The 23,048-nt window shown below is 39.0% G+C and overlaps 1 protein-coding gene across 1 annotated transcript in view; it reads right to left on the bottom strand.

Moving 5' to 3' along the window:
• CACNA1E (calcium voltage-gated channel subunit alpha1 E) overlaps positions 1-23,048 on the bottom strand; it is a 281,325-nt gene that overhangs the window by 40,756 nt on the left and 217,521 nt on the right. Inside the window, exons 26-37 of the mRNA XM_088153792.1 lie at positions 18,590-18,686; positions 15,694-15,854; positions 14,805-14,942; positions 13,741-13,942; positions 13,082-13,246; positions 10,999-11,109; positions 8,904-8,987; positions 8,658-8,783; positions 5,922-5,987; positions 4,394-4,485; positions 3,060-3,225; positions 2,596-2,723 (exon numbers count right to left, since the gene is read on the bottom strand). Coding sequence (XP_088009918.1) covers positions 2,596-2,723; positions 3,060-3,225; positions 4,394-4,485; positions 5,922-5,987; positions 8,658-8,783; positions 8,904-8,987; positions 10,999-11,109; positions 13,082-13,246; positions 13,741-13,942; positions 14,805-14,942; positions 15,694-15,854; positions 18,590-18,686 — 1,536 coding nt within the window. The remainder of the gene's footprint in view (positions 1-2,595; positions 2,724-3,059; positions 3,226-4,393; positions 4,486-5,921; positions 5,988-8,657; positions 8,784-8,903; positions 8,988-10,998; positions 11,110-13,081; positions 13,247-13,740; positions 13,943-14,804; positions 14,943-15,693; positions 15,855-18,589; positions 18,687-23,048) is intronic.

The following is a 23,048-nucleotide window of genomic DNA, read 5'->3' as shown; positions in this document are numbered from 1 at the left end:
AAAGTTTCAAGGCAGGTTTTTTTTCTATCAAATCCTGTCTTCCCACTTTGTCCTTTTTCTCATCAATCTGTACTATGAGTTGAACTTCACGCAGGATATACAGGTGCTCCATAGCTATATCATTAGCATATCAGGAGACGATTAGACTAGAATCCTCCCCTTTGATAATCCTATTTTTTTGTCTCTGAAAACTAAGACCTAGTTGTATCAGCCAGAGATAATTTCTTCTTGCTCCCTTTCTGTTATGGTCATCACAGTCTAGTAACGGAAGGGCAGGAGTAGAAACTCTGACAGCTATAATGATCAGTTTAATTTAGAATTATAATTATAGGCAGTATTCTAGATAGAATTGTAGGTATTATTTTTTAATGCAGTAACACAGTACAAAAGAAAAAACTGGATTCTCTATAATTCTAATTTTTCACAGCAAGTTCTGATGATTTTTTTAAAAAAACACAGTCTTAGTACAAGACAAATTTAGTGGGCTGGTTATAAAAATAACTATAGGAGAGGGGAAATGGGAAAATAAGGTAACTAGACAAGCCTGTTGTGTTCTTATTTAAATCTTATATAATTCTTCTACAAACCGGTTCCCTCCACTTGTATGAGACTGCACCCAGAACTGCCAGCCACTATGGCTTTTAGCTGCAAAGGGTGACACTGACATTTCTTGACCTTTCAAGAAAATAACATAAATTTCCTTGCTACAGATGAGTTATTAAGCCAGGGCTACCAAATTACCATCTGCTTCTAACAGCAGAAACAAGTTCAGAAGAGTAACCATGTTAACCGTGCACTCATCCTAAAGGCTAACATCTTTATTATGTAAATCTTTTAGAAGGCAGATGTTTCATTAATTTAGAAGACTGAATTCACAGAAAACAATAAATTTCATTTTCAGATGATAGGGCAAAGCAGATAATATCCATTTGGTGAAATTCCAGGACTGCAATATCTCCAGAAAAGACTTTTATCTTTCTTAAAGCCATGAACATTCACACAAATATCAATAGACAACCAGACCAGACCAAATTCTCAAGATTGTTCAAGGTGGTGCTAATACAAGCTGGAGAAAGATAATAAGAATTATACTTTTAAGTTTTCAGATTTAAGGTATCTTAAAGGTGACTTAAGGTATCACACCAGTGCCAATTCCACTTCAAGTTAAGCACTATCACTTAGGAACTCTGGAATTAGACAAATATTTTGAAATGCCCTACGGAAGATATGATGGAAAGCAGTCTCTCTAAAGCGCTCCTGAGATGTTTGGCTAGTATGAGTGAAGGTATTTAATAACATGGTGGCCAATCCACTCCTGACATAAATTATCTATGAAGATTTTTTTTTTCTTAAAGAATGTTACTATTTCTAGACTGCAGACACTGAAGTATAATATAGTGCAAAATAAGAAAAAATGGGTGGGGGGTTTAATGTGGGGCATACATCAGTAAGCCCTCTTTATTCATATAGATGCCCTCCAAACAGTCACTCACACCCTTGTTAACTCCCAGATAGACTACTGCAATGCGCTCTACATGGGGCTACCCTTGAAGAGTATCCGGAAGCTACAGCTGGTCCAGAATGCAGCCGCGCGGGCTATTGTTGGAGCCCCAAGGAGGGCCCATGTAACGCCTCTGCTCCGCGAGCTGCATTAGGTGCCGGTTTGCTTCCAGGTCCAATTCAAGGTGTTGGTTATCACCTTTAAAGCCCTATGTGGCATGGGACCAGGTTATCTAAGGGACCGCCTCTCCCCTATGACTTCAACCCGTCCCACCCGATCACACAGAGAGGGCATGTTTTGGACCCCCTCGGTGAAAGAACTTCAACTGGTGGGGTCCAGAAGGCAGGCCTTCTCTGTGGTAGCCCCCGCTCTTTGGAACATTCTGCCCCTGAAGGTGCGATTGGCTCCCTCACTCCTGGCCTTCCATAAGGCTTTGAAGACCTGGTTCTGCCACCTGGCCTGGGGTGGGATGGGAATACCTCAAGCATGGGGATGGCTAGCCCCATAGAGGCCTTCTGCCTTCAGCCTCAAATTTTTCATCGTCTTGGACTCTCCTTCTCCTTTTTAGTAATGTTTTTAATTAAGGTTTTATGTATTTATATATTTTATGTTTTAATGTTTGTTGTGAATTGCCCAGAGTTCCCCCATTGGGGGGAGATGGGTGGTTGAAAAATTTAATAAATAAATAAATAAATGTGAGAGCCCAATTGCCACTATGGCTCACAAGTATGTTCATATGGTCAATATAGGATGTATCATTTGCTGCAGGAAAACTGTTGTCTACGGGATATACCACTGTCATGTAAAGTGCACAGCTGCTCTTATTTAAAGGGTTCTTGCAAAGCTGTAATGATAGAACTAAAAAAACCCCAAAGGATATATATCTTCCCTTAATTAAAAATCTGAAACTGGCTGAATTGTTCATTTAAGCAAGACTATTAGGTTGCTTCTGTGCAGATGGGCTTTGTATAAGAACATCTAGAAGCTGCAGGATGGAGAAAGGGAATTTCCATTCCATTTGTGCTTGACTTGGATATCACATCTAAATAGATTTTATAAAGAACATAAAAAAAAAGATAGATATGCCTACTTACCATGCAGCTCTATCATATTCTGCCCAAATCCGGACAAATTCATCAAGATGATGGGGTCCCAAGATAGAGGAATCTCGAGTCAGGTATTCAAAATTGTCCATAATGACAGCCACAAAGAGATTGAGCATCTAAGTATGAAGGAAAGAAGAATGAATAATATTGTAAGGGGAAAGGGATAGGAACAGACCACTAAATAGAAGACCAGCAAATAAGAAAGCACAAAGCTGCTATGTAATTCTGCACATAATAGCAAAACTCTTTAACTGTGTTTCAAGCTGCTTCTGCTGTAACATCTTTTAGAAACCCATAAGAATATCATACCATCTTTTCAATCAATTTGGTGAAAACTGAACCAAGGTATTGGAAACTTTCTGGATTCTTTTTTACACTGCATTCCACTAATCATGGGATTGTGGACAACAATATACTAATAAATCTGGAGAGCAGTGGAAAGAGGAACTCACCAAGAAGGAGCAAAAGAAGATGAAGGAGACAAAGTAGACATACGCTAGTTCTGTGCCACATCTCTCATTCTCATTTTGTCCAGATGTTGCTGTAGTGTCTGGTTCACAACCTTTCCCTTCTAGGCATGAAAGCATAATCTCCTGCCATGCCTCTCCTGTAGCGCTCCTGTAAGGAAGCAAATCCACCTTGCAGTCTACTGCTATGTTCAACAAACCTCCCTCACTTTTTGAAAGTATCTGTTTAAGCTATGGTCTTTTAAAAATAGACTTCAGGGTGATTTCAGTTTTTTATTTTTGTATGTATCTGTGTGTGTGTGTGTGTGTGTGTGTGTGTGTATATATATATATATAAAGCTGAGGTAAGATCTTGCTCTTTTGCAAAATCTATTACACGTCATAATAACACACATCATAATAAAGATAATTCTCCCTCAAGCTGAGCTTGACTCCTGGTGACCATCTGGATCCATGCAGTTTTCTTGGCAACAGTACAGAAGTGGTTTGCCATTGCCAAACAGGCTGGGGATGGCAGCAGCCTCAGAAAGCAGTAATTATCCCACCATTGTACATAACACACTAATCTGAGATAGTTTAAATAAATTTCAAATCCAATAAATGATTCAGAAATCATCCATGCCATCCAGAGGCTGTCTGGGGTTAATTTTCATCATGGTTTCCAAAGGTGATACCACTCCTTGCTAATCTTCATATTGAGCATACTACTCAGTATGAAGTGCTGTATTTTATCGAAATACAGTTATAACATCGAGGACGACTTTTATATAATTTATGATTCAATCCAGTCAGATCTAATTATGACTTCTGCATCAAATGAGAAGCTAGAGTGGGGATTCCAATAGGATAGCTGAGATTCCCATTTTGACAATGAAAGGGTTTATCACGTTTAAAGATTATGATGAAACTGTAGCCGCACTGAAAGAAGAGGGTAGCTGTTGCATAATGTGCCTGATAGTTGAACTAGAACAAAGATAATAGTTTTGTCCATGAATCCCTTTGGAATTAAGCTGCCTGTAATTTTAGTTTTATCTGACTTTTATCTGACTTCAGAACATGAAGCTTCTTTACAAAGGTAAGAAATAGGAGACATAGAAAATATAAGTTGTAGCCCACTGAGCTGAAAACAGTTCAGCCTTCAGCCAAAGCCTAGTGGATAGTCTGTAAAAAGGGCGAGTTTGAGTCCTACTTGAGTACAGCTAGGTACCTAAGTATGGGCTCATTAGTTTCCAGAAATTTTTGAAATCTTAGTGGAGACAGTTCTTTGCTTTATATCAAAGTGTGAATGGATCCCTGTATGAATACAAACATAAATTTACCTAAACAGTAACATGAGTGAACCAAGGAAGCTGCGGAAATTGTTGTGACGGTTAATGTGGCTTTCTTCATCTAGCTTGATATTCCCAAACACCTGAAAACACATAAAAGTGAAATTACTACTGCTGACTTCATAATGCAAAACACAGCAATCACAAATAATGCAGTGATAACAGCCGTAGAAAATGTACAGTGCCTTGATCATTCTTTCTCTCATATTTCCAAGGTTTGATGACACCAGAGTAAGGGGAGCATACTGCTGGGATAAGACCATTTTTCAAAACCTTGAAGAGAGTTAAAAGAATATTAACTGTTTATGGTATGTCAACTCATCTCACTTTCTCCTTTGATAATCACATTTGATAGCTTTTGTACTGAACCCCTACAAATTTAAGGGGTTCAGTATTTAGTCACCATACTGATGTTCTTAAATAATCAGCTGTAGACTACCTATTACATTGCAGCTACATTTATTCATTTATTTGAGTTACACCCTATCTTTTGGTCAGCAGCTCAAACCAACATATAGAACACTCATTTCTATGTTTGTCAGCCTTGTGAGGTAGTCCAGACAGGAAGCACGCCCAGATGAATTAATTCTATTTTATTGTAAGGTTACATTCACAGAATCTTGCAAGTCTGAAAGTGTGTTTCTCCCCCATCGCCTTTACAGCCCAAAAAACTAGGAAAGGTTCCTTTTGAGACATTTGCCACACCCACATTCCTTCTGTGGGCTCAGCTGCCACTTATCTGACTGTTCCCCTAGCTTCAGCTCTTCCCCCTGTCTCCCAAGGTAATTCCCACATACCATTGCAATATTTCATCACAATAACAATTCTCTGAGATAAGTTGGACTGAAAGAGAGTGTGATTGGTTCCAATTTATCCAGTAAGTTGCCATGTCTGAGGATGAATTAGAACTTTAATGCCCCTGTTCTTAACGCAACATTTTAACCCCTATGCCATAAACCAACTCTCCTGCAGTTGCACATAAGATATAAAGGCAAATAGCAGATATTGTATTTGTACTATCTACCAAAAATAAAGAATAAAAATAAAAATCTTATAGTGTTTTTGTACACATATCATCCATTGCACACAAAAGGGCACTGCCTCTTAGGGAACCAGAACTAGTTCATAATCTTTTCACTCTACAATTTAGAATGGTGGGCAGGAAAAAAAAAGAGTTCATAATTCATGCAATTATTTTTTTTTGTGACAGTGTGGATTCTTTAAAAAGAACACTGACAGACTCATGTTAAGCATTAAGAATGTAATAATCTGTATTCCTGAATATAGGGTATTACATTATTTTTTTCTTCAGATGCTAATTGTTACTAGATTACACATAACCTAGTTCATCCTTCTCCAATTTGTGTACTTGAGCTGTTCTGGACTACAGATTAACAGAGCCAATGGACCTCCTGCCTGAAAATGGGAGTTTAAGCTTAATGACCTTAAGACTCAAAGGTGTTGGGGTTTCTTTGTTGGGTGGAACCAGCATCCTAAACCTTTTTAGTTCTTTGCTTACCTGCATCCCAATGATTGCATAAATGAAGAAGAGCATCGCAATGAGAAGACAGACATATGGAAGAGCCTGGAAGGGGCAAATCATACAATGTACTGTGTTACTACATGCATGGTATTTATATGCTTAAAACAGTAACATCAGTATGTATGTACTTAAAACAGTAATATACAAGCAGTGGCGGAGAAGATAAGAATCTCTGTGTAAACAAACTAAATAGTTTTGTGAACCAAAGTGAAGCCATGATGCTAAGTTTAAGAGACATGCTAATAAAAAGATTGGCACCTGTACATAGCAGGGTAACGGATGACTTAATTTCAGCTTCTTTAACAAGCATGCAACTAACCAGTGGGAGGTAATAAAAACTAGGAAAATATAGAGGGAATTAAGGTACTAAGTATATTCTTCTGCTATGTGTGAGGAAGTGCATAAAATAAAAGAGAAGACTTAGGTGCTAACAGACAATATACTTTACCCTCCCATACCACCCCCAGACTGACTTCTTTCATGATTACTGAAAACTGACAGCACGGATTCCTTCCATTTCGAAACAGGAAACATGTAACTGTAGTTCTAACCTCAAAAAGACATTGATTAATTGATTATGTGCCATCAAGTCATTGTCAACCCTTAGTGACCACATAGATAGATTTTCTCCATTTGTCCCTAACCTGATCTTTCAGGTCTTCTATCGCAGTTAAAAAACCAAGATAACCCTCAAACAACCCTGCTCCATGAATATGGCCATGCACATTTTGCAGGCCTCAGACCCCAAAATGCTCAGTGAAGCTCTCAGCCACCAAAACGTTGCCCACTTCTGCACAAATTTTTAGACATGTTTTACATATTGTGTATAATAAAATTTTGTTTGACTCTAAGAAGCACCCAAATATAGGAAGGAATAAAATAAATTGGAGGTGTAAAGGAGGATGCAATCATACATATGGGAGACAGAGGAGTATAACATCAGAGGTGAAAAAGGAAGGGGCAAGTTAGATACCAAGAAAGAAGCAAAACAATCTGCACAAATCTAAAGAAAGACCAAGTAACTGAGCAGCTCCTACTTGTTTCACCACTAATGATGGTTCAGATCATTGTTTACTTCTCCCTGAAGACTGGAAGACTTGCCATCAACCTTTCCTCACAGCATATTTTTGGTTATAGTGAGCCATGATCTTTTGGTAACAATATTCTTTCTTGTGGTTACAATGTGGTAGGCAGGACTTTTACACTAGCTTTGTAAGGAATGCATTGTATGTAATCTTCTTGACCAATATATTATAATAATTTATGGGTTTTTGAATTTCTGGAGTCTAAATTCCTGGTCCTAAGTACATGGTCTGTTGAATTCTGATGAACAATTGTGTTGAACCATGCCAGCTTCTACAATTGTTTGGTGGACTTGAACCCAATCTAGATATCATCTCCAATTATCAGCCAGTATGGGAAAAAAGATACCCTCAACAGGTGGCAGCACTTGGCCAATCTTGCAATTTCCAAAAAGCTAAGAAGGATCACTTAGATGGGGAACCACCAGGAAATTCCACAGCTGTAAGCTAGACAGGGAAGATGAAAAAAGCATGTTGGAAGAAGTCACTGGCAAATTACTTTCATATTGTTGCCAAGAATCCTACTTATATGTGTCTCAAGAGAGACTTGCTTTATTTATGGATGAATAATGCACATTTGGAGAGCACCAGGTTATGAAAGAATAGTATGTGCTAAATACTGAAAAGCTAAAAACTAATACTATTAAATAAACACTTCTTATTTTATATATTTTTAAAAAAATCTAATCTAAATAATTGTAGCATACTTTGTTGCATAGGAGGGTGGAGAAATATGGCAAGGATGTATTGTCTGTTGTAATGTAAGAGGCTGAGGCCATGGAACAATGAATACTATTTTTAATAATCAAATCAAGCGGTAAAGACTCCAAACTCTTACAGCCACATGGAAGCAGAGGGCGATGTGAAACTAAGTGCAAACTGCATCCCACTGGGCTTGCAATATAAGATAGGCAATTAATAGGGCTTTAGATTCAGTTTGGAAGAGGTGTTTGGAATGTGTGGGAGTGTGAACTTAGCAGCACCTGTCTGTGACTCATCAAAGTAGCCATGCCTGTTTCCAGAATGACACAGCTGTTGCATGTTCTGAAGCACCTCTTCCAAACTGAATCAGAAGCATTGCACAGCCCTAGTGATTAGAGATATCTGAGGAGTGGGGAAAATTAGCTGCCCATCTTTTAAAGCAAGTTACCTCTCCCCTTGAATAATAGAACCCATGCACTCTTCTGGAAGTGGTTGGGCCTTGTTAGGTACGTCTTGCTTGTGACACAGAGGATGCTGGACTGGTTAGATTTTTAGTCTAATCTACCACAGCTCTTCTTATGTTTTTATCCCAGATAGCTAGAACATCCAATCTTCCTTGAAGTAGATTTCCCAAAATTCCCTCAGCTCATCTGTGAAACTTGAACAGAAGGTTATTTCTATGGGTAAGGAAGAAGAAAGTTTGAGTATATTGCTGTCTCTTTCTCCTATCATTTTGTGTGGTTTAGGGCTTGCTCCTCCTCCAATATCTGTGTTTTTGTGGATGATTGATGGTTTGACCTAAGGCATCAATAATCGGCTAATATATCTGCTTGGATGTGCCCTGAAATTGTGTATGCAATGGTTGATGTTATTCATTGTCCTAAGCAATCCACTGACCTTGGGAGGAAGACAGGAGTTCAGCTTTTACCTTGAATGACTGCACAAAGGTCCAGAGCAGAATTCGAATGGTATACCCTTGGCGAAGCAGTTTGATAAGACGGGCAGCCCGAAATAACTTCAGAAAGCTCATGTTGAAGCTGCTGGTAACTGTCGGCTTAACAAAATGCCAGAAAGAAGAAAGACACAGTAAAATGAAAAAGTAAAAAAGAAACATCACATCCAGTTTACAGTCTTGATCTAACTCCAAAGAAGGGTAATGGAGAAAGAGCTTCACCTTACTATCCGTCAGGATAATTTCTGTAATGCTGCCAATCACGGTAATGAAATCAAATATGTTCCAGGTGTCACGGAAATAATTCTGCAGAAAGAAGAATTGAAGGAGAATAAGGGTGCAGATTAACCTAAATGTAAGCATTGATATAATAATGATATCCCACTGAAACTCTGCCACCGCTCAGACTATATTCACATACACAAAGTATCAGGACAGCCTATGTTTTGGTTGTCTAGTCTGAGGTCTCAGGGTTCCCAAGCTCCCTCTTTTGACGTCCTCAGAGCTCATGCCAACTATAATGATAAAAAATTGGGGGCATAGTTCTCCTGCCATTTTCACACAGGTGACTCAGGTAAACTTTAGCATATGCCCCCAAATAGTCTTAAATATTTTTTAAAACTTCTTAGTTCTCCCTCCCTGAAAACCAGGGAAAATTCTGGCCCGCTACACTTTGTATCATTGATTAGCCTACAAAAGTGATATGGGGACATCCTCCTGGACTTTGTTATAAGGTCTCAGTCAATCTAATGCATTAGTTTTAACTTCACTGCATTAGACTGCACTAGACCTTACAACACAGTCCAAGGGTGGCTTTCATGGGCCAGTTTAGAGTTAAAATTCCCCTATATTTCTTGAAATTGGGTTCCTGACTGATTTGATCAGTTTCTGCTCTAATACAGTGAGAAAAGGAACCACGCTCACCTTAACTCTATTTCTGGTCAAGCCAGCAAATTTAATTTTTTACAAATCTGGTATTCTTATCTGGTTTCATAGATCCCAGTCCAAAATGGTATTTGTCAAATCACAAATATTTGAATTAATAAAATTTTTAATGTAGGTCTTCCAGAAAGGATAATTCAAGTACAAATTGAATCACCCTTTCTATCTGTCCTTCCATCCATCCAGGCATCAATTTCATTTTCTTTTAAGGCTATGTTTTCCAGAAGAATTCCAGGGACCAAAGAAGTTACTAATGAAGTGTACAATGTATTACAGATATAACTGGTTTTCCAATGACTTCATGAAATGTATCACTCCAGAATTTATAATCTAGGAGTAAGGAATTCAGGAAGGCACAAAATATCCATTCGTGTTGCATTCTTCTTCTAAACTATTGGGGAAGTGCACATGTTGGAGAAATGATATCAGGCTAAATTAACTATTAGTTTGATCCAATATGGTATTTCAAGTTCAGTCATATCAATAGGTAGAGAAAACAGAATGTTTGTACTTTGCTCACTGGCACAAAGCATAATCTGCAGATCTATGGAGGTTGGAACAACCGTCCCCGCCTTTTTTTGTTTATCTTTTTGTTCTTGAAAAAAATGCTAAGCAGTTGCTGTCTGTTTCTCTTTCTTCCCACATCCAATTATTTGTCTAACTTCTAATACTTGGAAGGAGAGGCTGCTTATTTTAAGAAGGATAATACATGTCCTTTGGAACTAGTCTTGGTGTTTTAAAGTTACTCTTTAAAAGACGATGTGGGGCAGGGCATGGTGGCCTAGGTATATGAACTGTAAAACGAAACTTTTTGGAATGACCTCCAAAACCAAGTATTAAAACCAAGGAAGATGGAAATGATATGGTGAAAACATAACTAGGCATGGGGAAAGGTGGCAAGGTGGAGTAATAAGAAAACACTCTTAGAAAAGGTGATAAAGAAAGATAATCTTGGGGATTGAGGAAGCATTGAAAAATATTGAATGATAGTGGGAATCTGGTTGGTTTCTAAGGAAAAAATGGATTTTCTGCAATACTGGATGGTCAGCATCATAACAATCAATAAATTATGTGCAAATGATCAATCCATTGGTGAAGTAAATAATTTGTCTGCTCTGGGGTTTCATGAATAGGCAGCCTGTTGTTATTTAATTAATTATTATTAAGAGGCACTTGTGAGGTTTTCTACCACAGAGACACTCTCCCCCACCAAGAACAATGTCCAGCTTTGGATATCAACTACTTTGATTTAGGATGTGCAGATAGCATTTCCTGTTCTGCCTAATGGAATAGGACTCTAAGCATTCTTGTGCATGCAGACTAAAGTGCCCATAATCAGAGTTTTAATGCCTAATGCTAAATGCATTTAACTTACCAGGAAACCAAAAGCTATGATTTTCAGGACACATTCCAATGAGAAAACCATGGTAAAAGCAATATTCAGGTACTTCAGAGCCAATTCATATGTGTACGGAGCAGAATAGTACTACCAAAAAAAGAAAAGAAAGAGGAGTCATAATACTCTGACTTTCAGTTAGGCTAAAATAAGAATCCTGGAGGTTTGCCTACATCTGTAATATTTGGACATCCTCATTGGTGAGATGGATGCTAAATACAGGCCTTCAAGACCTGGTTATGTGATCAGGTCTGATGCTCCAGGGAACCGGAGACCTGCTTAGATGGCTCCATTGCTGAGGGGGCCATTTTTATTCTCCTTTCTCCTATGGTTTATATTTTTGGTTTTTTACAGTATTTATTAATGTGTTTTTTAAAATATTTCTTCTGTTGTTTTTATCTGTTTTTTTAATCTGATTGTTGTACACTGCCCAGAGTCACTTTGGTGAGATGGGTGACTATATAAATTTGATAGATAGATAGATAGATAGATAGATAGATAGATAGATAGATAGATAGATAGATAGATAGATCCAAATACCCTGAAGAGACTGGGTACTGAAAACCACCGTTTAAATGGATAACTTCCCATAGTGGAGAAAGGATAAAGAGAAATTCAGCGGGGAGGACAGGAATAGATTGGTGTTTTTTAAGGTTGTTCATTCATTATGATCATCTGCTTGAATGACAATATACAAACTGGCCAAAAATAGTTTGATGCAATCTTCTCATCCAGTACAATATTTTATTATTCATTACAGAACTCAGATGATCTGTAAGAAGTGACTTGGCCATGATGGTTGGCAGGATGCTGATTTTTAAAACAGCAACACTATAGCAACCTGTTTCTGAAACAGACTGGCAAATGGCAAAAAATTTACAGAAACATTTTGCACAGTATCTGGCAGCAAAAGCAGGTTTGCCAGCAGCAATACAGTAGACAGAACTATGGTCAATTTTGGCTTGCCGTCACGTATATGTATACATGCATTTCTGTGATACCCATTTGCAAACAAATTTTTGGTCATGTTAACTTCCAACATAATTATTTATTTACTAGGGTTTATATGCCATTACAATCCAAAAGGACTCTGAGTGGCTTACATTCACCTCTTCCAGTAAGAAGGTAGTATAACAAAGTAACTGCTGAAAATTACAAGTAAAATTATGAAATGTTTTGGTATCCAAGGAGCACTCAAAGCTCTAAACACGACTGATAAAATGGGGATTTACTGCTCATATCTGCTATACTGCCAGGACTCTCTTTAAAAAAAAAAGACATTTTAGTGGCTTTCTGTTGCTCAAGGGTGGCAGCTGTTCTGATTTCAGGAAGTGAAGTCGAGGAGGGGGATCTACAGCTGATAAGGCTCAACTCCGTGGCTCCGGAAGACGATAATCCTTAAGAGAAGGGATCCAGAGCAAACCTACCCTTCCTGATCTCCCACTAATCTACTGGGAGAAGATGGTCCTGTACGGAGCCACAATATATATTTAAGTGTTAAATGTGTAATTTTGATCCCTTTAGATGCATTCCTAACATGTAATACGTGAAATGTTTTCTCATTACAGTTCCCAAGTAATGAAGAGACATCATTTAGTGATAGAGCATATGCTTTGCACTTGTAAATATTTAAAGCATTTTCATCCTACACCTCACCTGAAAAAACTCACAGAGCAATTCAGATAAAATCAATACAAGTTCCTGCTCTGAGGCTTATAATCCAAAAGACCAAACAGAGAAGGAAGCAAATTGAGACACCAATTCTTAAAGCTGCATTCAGAAAGCTTCTTTCTCTGGAATTTTTAGTTGAAAGCACTTGACTTGAGAAGGAACACCCCCACCCCCCACCCCCACCCCCCACCCCCAAGGTCATAATGTTTCAATCATTTTAGACAATACTGGGCAATATTCATTCAAAGGCAGCTTCATCCATTCATGATTCTCAAATGCTCTGTTTACAGCTAGCTAGAAACCAGTGAAAATTGTATTTTAAAAATGATGTTGACTTGCATTGCAATTGCAACTGTCAGATTGCCTTAAATATCACATCTGTTCACCTCACCTTCATCATTAGAACCACAGTGTTAAGAGCTATCATAGCCATAATGGTGTATTCAAATGATGGAGAGACCACAAAGTGCCAAACTCGGTACTGAAAGGTATGTCGGTTTTGAGGCATGTAGCGGGTGAGGGGTTTGGCACTGATAGCAAAGTCAATGCAGGCTCTCTGGAGGGAGAAAAAGGAAATCAACATATGGCATGCATATTATTACAATTATTGCCAATAATATGTGACTGTGTGGTGACTAGAGCTTTACAAAAAAGTATAACAACACCCATCTTTTAATGGGTCATAATCTGAACAAACAAGGAACACAAGAAAAGGAACGATTTATAGTTATTGCTGAAAGGAAACTTCATTTGTTTTATTTAATGTGGAAAATAATGTGAGTTTCATTCTGCTTTCAACTCCTCCTTCAACATTCTTTTCTTTAATTCCAGGACAATGAAAGCCTATTGAGCTTTAGGATTCCAGGAAACAGGACTCTTATAAAATAGAAGGCATTTGTCCATGTGCCTACAACATGCTTAAATAGGCCAATAGAGAGGTTAATATGAGAAAAAAGTTAACTCACCCAGCTAACACCCAGAGTTAAATCTATCCCTAAGCAGACCCAGTCATGAACAGGGTTAAATTAAGCTCTATTTAGTTCTTATTACCTCATTCTTCTCAAGACTGCACTCTTCCATCATTTTGTCTCCTTGCTCCTGGAAAGTGATGATGATAAGAGCCACAAAGATGTTAACAAAAAAGAAAGGGAAGACTACAAAGTAAACCACATAAAAAATGGACATCTCCATGCGGTTGCTACGGCTGGGGCCACGGTCTTCCTCAGTCACATCTACTGAATGTTGTAGAACTCTGGGGACACAGTGAGAAAGAGAAAAAGAAAGAGAGTGAAAGTCATACAATAATGATTCCTTGGAATTTTTATCAATTTAGTTTTATTGGAACATTGTACAAAAAGAGTACATGTCTTGTTCTAATAGTTGATCTACATATCAAAAGTAGAGTGAAATGCACAAAAAATGACAAGTAAAATGACTGAAGACAGTTTAGCTCCTGATAAGCCAGTTTGATGTAAGCTTCCTCATCACCTCCCTCCCATGGAATAGTTCAAGGAAAGTAGTCTAGGATTATTATGAATGTATGAATGTGCTTTAGAAGAGCTCTTTCCCATCAGCAGATGCCTCAGGAAGCCTTTCTTTCTCTATGTGAGGAAATTTCTTCAGACAACGGTAGGAGAATTTTGCCTTTGTAAGAAAAGGCAATGTGACTCAGAAATCTGCCTTTATATCATGAAAAAAATATATTTATTTGCCTTGGAAAAAGAAATTGCACGTATTAAAACAGAAATACACCCTATATTTCTATTATTATTCTAATACTTTAAGGGTGAACTACAACAATTCATTTCTAACATCACAGTAGAGCAGTGTGTTTTTCAACCTGCGTTTTGTGGAACCCTGGAGAACCTGATGGGATTCCATGAGAGACTAAGGCCAAAAGGGGCGGGGGGGGGGGGAGGGAATCAAACACAGCCAGGGACATCCATAGCAATTTTTCTAAAGTTCAGCAGAAAGGGTGGAGCTTGTTCTGTGAAAACATGACATGGCCACCATTTTGTGAATCAGGAGTTCTGGGATTTTTTTTTAACTAACAAGTGCTGTGTCTTGAAAAAGTTTAAAAAACCCAGCTGCAGATAACCAAGGAAAATACTCACTGAGGCCATCCTTCTCCAGTGGAAACAGTAAAGAGTGTAAGCAAAGCCCAAATGATATTGTCATAGTGGAATTCATGGCGCTTCCATTCTCGACATTTTACTTCCATCGTGTTTTTCTCATGGTCTATATAGTTTCCACTATAAGATTGGCAGAGAATAAAAGGCTTTTGTTATACTATCACGATAAAGAGAGCAGGAAAAAGTCTTAAGATGTAGATTTCAGGGACACAAAATACAATTCCCAGGATGGAAGAGAAGCATTTACTGGGGGAGTCCGACCTCTTTTGATTTTAAGTTATCTCCCCATATCTTTCCTTCTGATATCACTTTTCCATCTGTCTGGTTCCAATACTAGAAATCAGCTTGACTGGATGGGGCTAGGAAGGCAGAATTTAGAGTAAGAAATAGCAGATATTAACCTAGCTGCCCTTGTATCTTTGTCCCCACTGTACCCTCAGAAGCATTTGTTCTTTTTCTAAATGATCATCAGTAAATGTAAGGAACACTAGGTTTAAATACAAATAGAAACCACAGAGTCAAGAATATTAAGAAGCTTCTTTCAGTAACTAAAAATCAGGATTTAAGCTCATGTTTCTCTCAAGAGTTTTATATATAATTTTCTATTATAATACATTGTAAAATTAAGCACCTATAAGTTTGGAAGTGGAACAGGGTCACCTAAAAATAAAATACTAATTTCTACATATTCAGAAAGTTCACTAAACATGCAAAAGTATATAAAGTTGAAAATTAGAAGAAAACGATTAAAAAACCAACATAGATTTACAAGCACTTCTGAGCTTCTATAGCATATAGCATATTAACAGTGAAAGGCCACAGGATAATGCCGTGCCCAAATTCATGACTAAATGCTTTATACTGTACTTACATACAGTCTTTCTCTGTATCCTTTGAACTGTCTGTACAGTAGAAGAATTTGCCTTTGAAAAGCTGGACTGCGATAACAGCAAATATGAACATGAAGAGTTTGTAGACAATGAGTATGTTGAAGACATTTTTCAGAGAAGTTACAACACAGTCAAAGACTGCCTGAGGGAGAAGGATAAACCATGAAGTGTGAGTCATCATAAGTAAGCAAAAATACTCTTATCAAATATGACATAAAGAGCCTCAAAGCTATAATTAGTCGAGGCATTTGTCAAATCTTTACCGCATAAAAGGCATTTATTCATTTGTTCATTAAACAATTTATATATAAGTACCAAACAAGTAAGAATAATTGGGTCTGTTATACTGTATGGTATTCTGTATAATCATGACTGTTTCCACATGTACTGTGTAATACATGTTAGCTGCAACAACTACATGGTGGGAATTTCATATGGATATGCAGGCCTATTCTTGCTCTCTGGATCAGCCCTCCAGAAATGACTGTGCGGGTCTGCATGAAAGGAAAAGGTAAGCAAGGACTGGATAGCACAGAGAAAGAAAGTGATATGTCATCTTAGAGTTTTCCACCTTTGCTTTAATTGGAGGGAATTGACAGCTGTGTTCTCTTCCAAGGCAATCCTGGGAATTGTAGTTTTGCAAGGATCTAACCTAAGGATCTATAACCTGCCCCCCCCCCCCCCGCATTATACAGTGGTACCTCGGGTCACGAACTTAATTCGTTCCGCGACTCTCGTCATGACCCGAATTGGTCGCGACCCGAATCAAATTTTCCCATAAGGTACAATGTAAATACGGTTAATCCGTTCTGACCCCTACGAATTTGGTCGCCAACTGATTTTGGTTGCGACCTGAATCAAATTTTCCCATAAGGTTCAATGTAAATACAGTTAATCCGTTCTGAACCATATGTATTTTTTTTTTTTAAACCACAAAAATATGACACAAAGTACAGTACAAAGAGAGAGAATGCTAACCTTACTCGACGCGACTTCTGGTGTGGAGGACAGGAAGGCAGGTGGGGAGGTGGTTATTGCTTGGAGGGAGAGTCCCCCTCCCTACAGGAAGCCACGACCACGTGTCACGGCAGGGAAAATGGCCGCGGATCCTGTTCGTCACCCGATCCGGCGTTCGCGAACGGAAGCAAAATTTTGCGAACGGTGCTGTTCGTGACCCGAATTGGTCGTGAACAGAAGCGTTCATGACCCGAGGTACCACTGTAGTTCCTTTGATTCTCTGACAGAAGCCATAGGAGTTAAATGACTATAAAACCAATCAAAAAGTTAGATATGGCCGAACTATCAGCTTCATCTTCTTCTTTACCACAAAGCTGTATGGTGAATGGCTGCTAGATTCAGGTTTAGCCATCCATCAAAATTCTTCCAAGGCTTTGCCCAGCACAGTGATGAGAAAGAGCCTCTCCTGTGACACTGTCCAACTTTCCCCCTGTATCTATCATATCTTTGTAAGACTATTTTTGTAAATTGGTTTAGCACTTTTCTGAAGGAACAGTCCTAAATCTTTGTACAAAAATAGCTTAATTTAATAGCTGATGGGCATGTGGGAAGGTCAGCAATGCAGAAGTCCTGCTAGGCTGTAACCCCCCCCCCATCTTCCATGTGCGTATGAGCTGCTAGTAGGTGCACAAAGAAAGTGCCCCACTCTGCCACTCATAGTTCTGGGAATGGGGGGCGGGGACCCAACCTCTGTGGAGTCCTTGGTGCTCTCTGAGCTTGGTTGTTTGCAGGCATTTCATTACCCAACTAGGTAACATCTGGGTAATGAAATGCCTGCAACCAAACAACCAAGCTCAAAGAGCACCAGGGATTGCACAGTTCAACCCTGAGCTACATATATTCTCTTCTATTGGATCCAGCCTCCATTTGATTTTAAATTATCTCTGCACAGCTTTCCTCTGACATCACTGTCCCATCAATTTGTCTGTAATATTGAATTAAGCTTGGCTGGATAGTGGGAAGAGGCTGCAGGGAAATAAGCAGAAGGTGTACTTTCCTTACCGTCCACGTTATATGTCATTGAAATAGGCCAACTCTATGATGACTGTGGTAACAGGTGCTGGCAGAGGGGTTTGCACAGATGCTACGAAGAGGGGCTGAAGCTTGGGGTTACCCAGTGAAGTGGGAGAGCTGGCTCATGCAATTCCATCTGTCTGCTTTTGAATGCAAGTTTGGAGCATTAAACTATAGTAGTGTGATGGAATGGAATTATGAAGGCCAGACTCAGTGAAAAAAACATTTTCTTTCATCTCCTGAGGCACGAGGGAGAGATAAGAGGATGAGACTGGCACCTCCCTGAGGAATTCACAATGTTGTGGCTGGCATTACTTGGGAACTGGGGTTTTCAGTCTGGAAAGATTGATGTCAGGCCTAGCCCAAGGAACTCCAAGAGACCATGTAAATTCAGTCCACCAATGTTTATTAGCTACAACCTCTAGCAAGAATCTTCCCAGACTGGAAACCCCAGTTCCCAAGTAATGCCAGCCACAACATTGTGAATTCCTCAGGGAGGTACCAGTCTCATCCTCTTATCTCTCCCTTGTGCCTCAGGAGATGAAAGAAAATGTTTTTCTCCCTGAGTCTGGCCTTCATAATTCCATTCCATCACAAGTAGTTTTCAAAAGCCACCCAAACAACAGCCGACAGGGTGATTGTGCTGTGAAGAATCAGAGAGAAAGCCAGCTTCTTCTTATCCACTTCACTGTGCAGCCCTGCCTAGTACACCCTACCCCCATCCTAGAAGGCAACTTTCTATGGTAAAGATTGCCACTCACTATTCATATTAGATACCTTCTAAATAAAGTTATCTTTAAACAATAGTTGTCACTACCTGAATTTCACATGTAAAGTCAACAATACCTTGAGTTTGGGCAAACGCTTGATGGTCTTCAAAGGTCTCAAGACGCGTAGAACACGAAGGGACTTGATTGTTTTAATGTCACGACCTTTGTTGGACCTGTACATTTGGGAGGAGAAACAAGCCACCCAAAACAACAAGACAAAAGGATGAAAACCAAAATGAACTTCTTAAACACAAATGAAACTCATTATATTTTTGCCATAGTAATAATTACTTCTCTTTTGTACAGATGGTGAAAAGCATGGGCCACATGCTTTTTGAGGTCTGATGAATTTGAACTACTGTATTGAGTGGTGTTTTTTTAAACCTTCTCTGAACATTAGAAAGTGTGCTTGTGTGTGTGTCTGTGTGTGAAGGAGAGAGAGAGAAACAGAGGGAGAGAGATAGAGTGCAAGCCGAACTTTGCAGGAGTATTCCCCTATCGCTTGAATTGAATGATGATTTCAAATCCTATTACTGTGAGAAAGAGTGCGCTAACAAGGTTAAAACAGGTGATTTCACACTCTTGCTGAGTTGGACCGTCTGTTGTAAAGGCACCATGCCACTATGTGTCATATATTCATATGCCTGGTGAATCTGAGCAATCATCTTGCTCTCTGTTTTCATCAAAAGGTAGCAGTAAAATGCCTCTTTTCCTGGGATGGTTCTACTATTGTAATAATCTGTAATCATAATGAACTATTCATAGGTAAGTGAATATGTGTGTATATATATTGGAAAGCAGAAGTATGTGATGACATAATTGAATTGTAAGAATCTTTTACAGACTAGAAAGACAAGTCTGTCATATCTAGTCTATCATTAACCGCATTATGGGAGAAAATGATCTTCATTAGCCATTAATCGGCATCTAGGAAGAGCTGAAAAATGGATTGAAGCCTAAAAGATCAACTTCAGGAAGTACACATGGAAAGAAAAAATCCTGTCTCTCCTCCTCTACTCATCTACAGAGTTCAGTAGTAATATTAGCACTCTAGGAGTGCTCTTGAGGTATCTTTTTAGCTTCAAGGAGAAAGTGAGGATAGGAAACTTTTACTTGTGTGTTATCTCTTACATCCATCTTTTAGAATATCTAAAGCTAAAATTAGATGCTACAGGTTGTTTCTAAGACACTGAATTTTGAGAAAAAACATCAAGTTCATCTCTTCCAACTTCAGTATACTGCTTCCTAATATATATTAGGAAGGCTCTTTGTTGGTGAGGCCTATGGCATCTGAAAGCAACATTATCCATAGGCCACTGATTTACAGTCAAAACCTGTTCTGGAAAAAGCTAGGATTCCTTTAAAGTGTATTAGGAATTGTTCAATGAGAAAGTTAGTAATGGAAAACAAACTTTCCCAAAGAACAGTTTGTCTTTTACTACTGAATCTCCCTTGTCATCTGCAGGTCCATGATGTGTGTCCTTGAATTGCGTAGAACTAGCCACTTCCCTCTAAAATTTTGCATAGATTGTATTCACAGTGTTCTTTTATTCATACATTAACAATAATCTAAATTAATATTTTTATGTGAGATGGAGAGAGAGTGAAAGAGATGCAAGCTTTGTTTGCTCTACCGGCAATTAAATTCTAAATTGTAATTGATGCTAATATCTAGCTATTATTTTATCTGACATATTATTTTCTCCTCCATATTACAGAGGGTAGCATTATAGAAAATTAAAAGAAAACAAAAGACCACCAACAAATTCTAGGAGATGATTAAAAAAAAAGACCTAGTATATTTATATTACAATAGCATTTCAATAGCTATAGTGGTACCTTGGGTCACGAACGCTTCTGTTCACGACCAATTCGGGTCACGAACAGCACTGTTCGCAAAATTTTGCTTCCGTTCACGAACTCCGCATCAGGTGACGAACAGGGTCCGCAGCCATTTTCCCTGCTGACACACGTGGTTGTGGCTTCCTGTAGGGAGGGGGACTCTCCCTCCAAACAATAACTGCCTCCCCACCCACCTTCCTGTCCTTCACGACAGAAGTCGCCTCAAGCAAGGTTAGCGTTCTCTCTCTTCATAGTGTACTGTACTGTACTTTGTGTCATATTTTTGTGGTTTAAAAAAAAATATACACATGGTTCAGAACGGATTAACCGTATTTACATTGAACCTTAGGGGAAAATTTGATTCGGGTCGCAACCAAAATCGGTTGGTGACCAAATTCGTAGGGGTCAGAACGGATTAACCATATTTACATTGAACCTTATGGGAAAATTTGATTCGGGTCGCGACCAATTCGGGTCGCGATCAGAGTCACGGAACGAATTAAGTTTGTGACCTGAGGTACCACTGTATTAATATTGAAAGCTATTCTTTCAATAGCATTTCTTCTTAAGCTTCTAAAACAACTCTCATACTGCCCTTTTTATGTTCTGTTCAAATAGGTGGTGTTAGTAAAGCATTGGGCCTTTCATTGCCTTAAGGGCCCTAGCAAATGGCAGATGATGCCATCATAGAACATCACTCTACTCATTGTCACTCATGCCCTCATGACCTCCCATTTGGACTATTGCAACATGCTCTACATGGGGCTGCCCTTGAAGAGCATTCAGAAGCTTCAGCTGGTACAGAACGCAGTTGCCTGGGTTGTAAATAGTGTTGGTTACTCGGCACATGTAACACCACTGCTTCAGAAGCTGCACTGGTTGCTGGTGTGTTTCTGGGTACAATTCAAGGTGCTGGTTGTCACCTATAAAGCTCTTCATGGCTTGGGACCAGGTTACCTCAGGGACTGTCTTTTCCCAGTTGTTTCTACCCGTCCAATCCAGTCCAGCAGGTTGTGCATGCTCCGGGTCCTATCAGCCAAAGAATGTTGGCTGGTGGTGACCAGGAGATGTGCCTTTTCTGGTGAGGCTCCTACCCTCTGGAACATCCTCCCTCCTGAGATTAGGATGGCCCCAACCCTTTTGGCTTTTCCAAAGGCCTTGAAGACCTGGCTTTATGCCTGGATGTGGGGCCTCGAGCATGTGAAGGGCCCCTTTCATGGTTGTGCTGATACTGACGGTTTTTTAAGATGTCTTGGCTGCATTTATATTTATATTTAATTTTTTGTACTGTTTTAAATGTTGGCTGTTTTCATTGTTGTTAGCTGCCCAGTGTCACTAGTCTGAGATGGGCGGCTATATAAACTGAATAAATAAATCAATGACACTGAAACCAAAGGACTATGTCAAACTTGAGAAAAGGCCATAGCTTAGGCCTCTCAGACCACTCTTAATCTATGTAAGAACAGCCTATAATTTGATTCATTACAAAGCAGCCATCTATGTTCCTATTCTGACCTTGTGCTCAATATACTAAGCTGTACAAAATGTTTTGAGTGAAACCCTGCAATATCCTGTTCCAATACTTTTTGACCTTACTGCTTCTTTGCAGAAGCGAGTGGTTCCATTCCATGTGCCTTGAAGGAGGCAGTGGTCCATCCCTTCCTCAAGAGGTCCTCACTGGACCTAGAAGTACTGGACAAATTTCAATCAGTCTCCAATCAACTTGTTTTGGTAAGCCAAGGTAGTTGGCTTACAGTTTCAAAGGGCACTGGAGGAAGCAGATTATATGGACCTTTTACAGTTGGGTTTCAGGTGAGGATATAGTACTAAGCCCACATTGTTTGCATTTGCGGATGACCTCTGGTGGGCCTGAGATGGGAGTACTGTATTCATCCTGGCCCTCTTTGATCTCTGAGCAGCTTTTGATACCATCAATAATAGTATCTTTCTGGCTGCATTTATATTTATATTTAATTGGCGGAGGGGGCTAAGTATTGGGAGTGGGGGGCATGGTTCTTTAATGGTTCTCCTCCTTCCTCCAGGACTAGTTCCAGTCAGTGTGGGTGCGGGGAGAGGTCTAGGTACTAAGATTTCTAACAACACAATGCACTAAGATTTATAACAACAACATAATAAAAAAGGGGGGGGACCCTTCACGGTACTGGAAGTTCTATCCAGTACGTATCTAACACATAAATATCCATAATAGCTGAATGATCCCCCCGTCCCTCAATCCTCTTCCTACTTTTTGTTGTCCTTGCAAGTAGGGATGTACTTTTAACTTAATATTTCTTCTTAGAAATGTAAACTACCTAGTAGAATATCTGCTTGAAAAATGAATATTGAGGGTTGAGGCAATGTTGATGCAAGAGGAACCTCAGCTGGCAGCTAAAGATGAGATGTATCAAATATCCTTAAATTTTTTTCCTAAAAAGAGTAATTTTAAAGCAAATGATCCTTATGATTAAGCCTTTCTTTTAGAATCATAGGAATCACAACAGTTCTAACAATTTAAAAAATTAGATGTAAAAATAGCACTAATGAAAAGTAGATCAACAAATGCTACCTATAAAATGTTGAACAAATATCATGCTTCCAAAGATTTGTGCTGTCTGTCCATGATGAGTAATGTATGATAGATTTTTTATACTTTTTAACTGGGTATTTTACAATTACCATTCCTAGCTCTCATG

This window comes from Python bivittatus, unplaced genomic scaffold (assembly GCF_059951505.1).
Source record: "Python bivittatus isolate LINGU-HERP-01145 unplaced genomic scaffold, Pbiv_v1 ctg000700_np1212, whole genome shotgun sequence".
In the NCBI taxonomy this organism is placed as follows: domain Eukaryota; kingdom Metazoa; phylum Chordata; class Lepidosauria; order Squamata; family Pythonidae; genus Python; species Python bivittatus.
The sequence above is the reverse complement of the archived record's forward strand: the minus strand, read 5'-3'. Positions and strand labels throughout refer to the sequence as shown.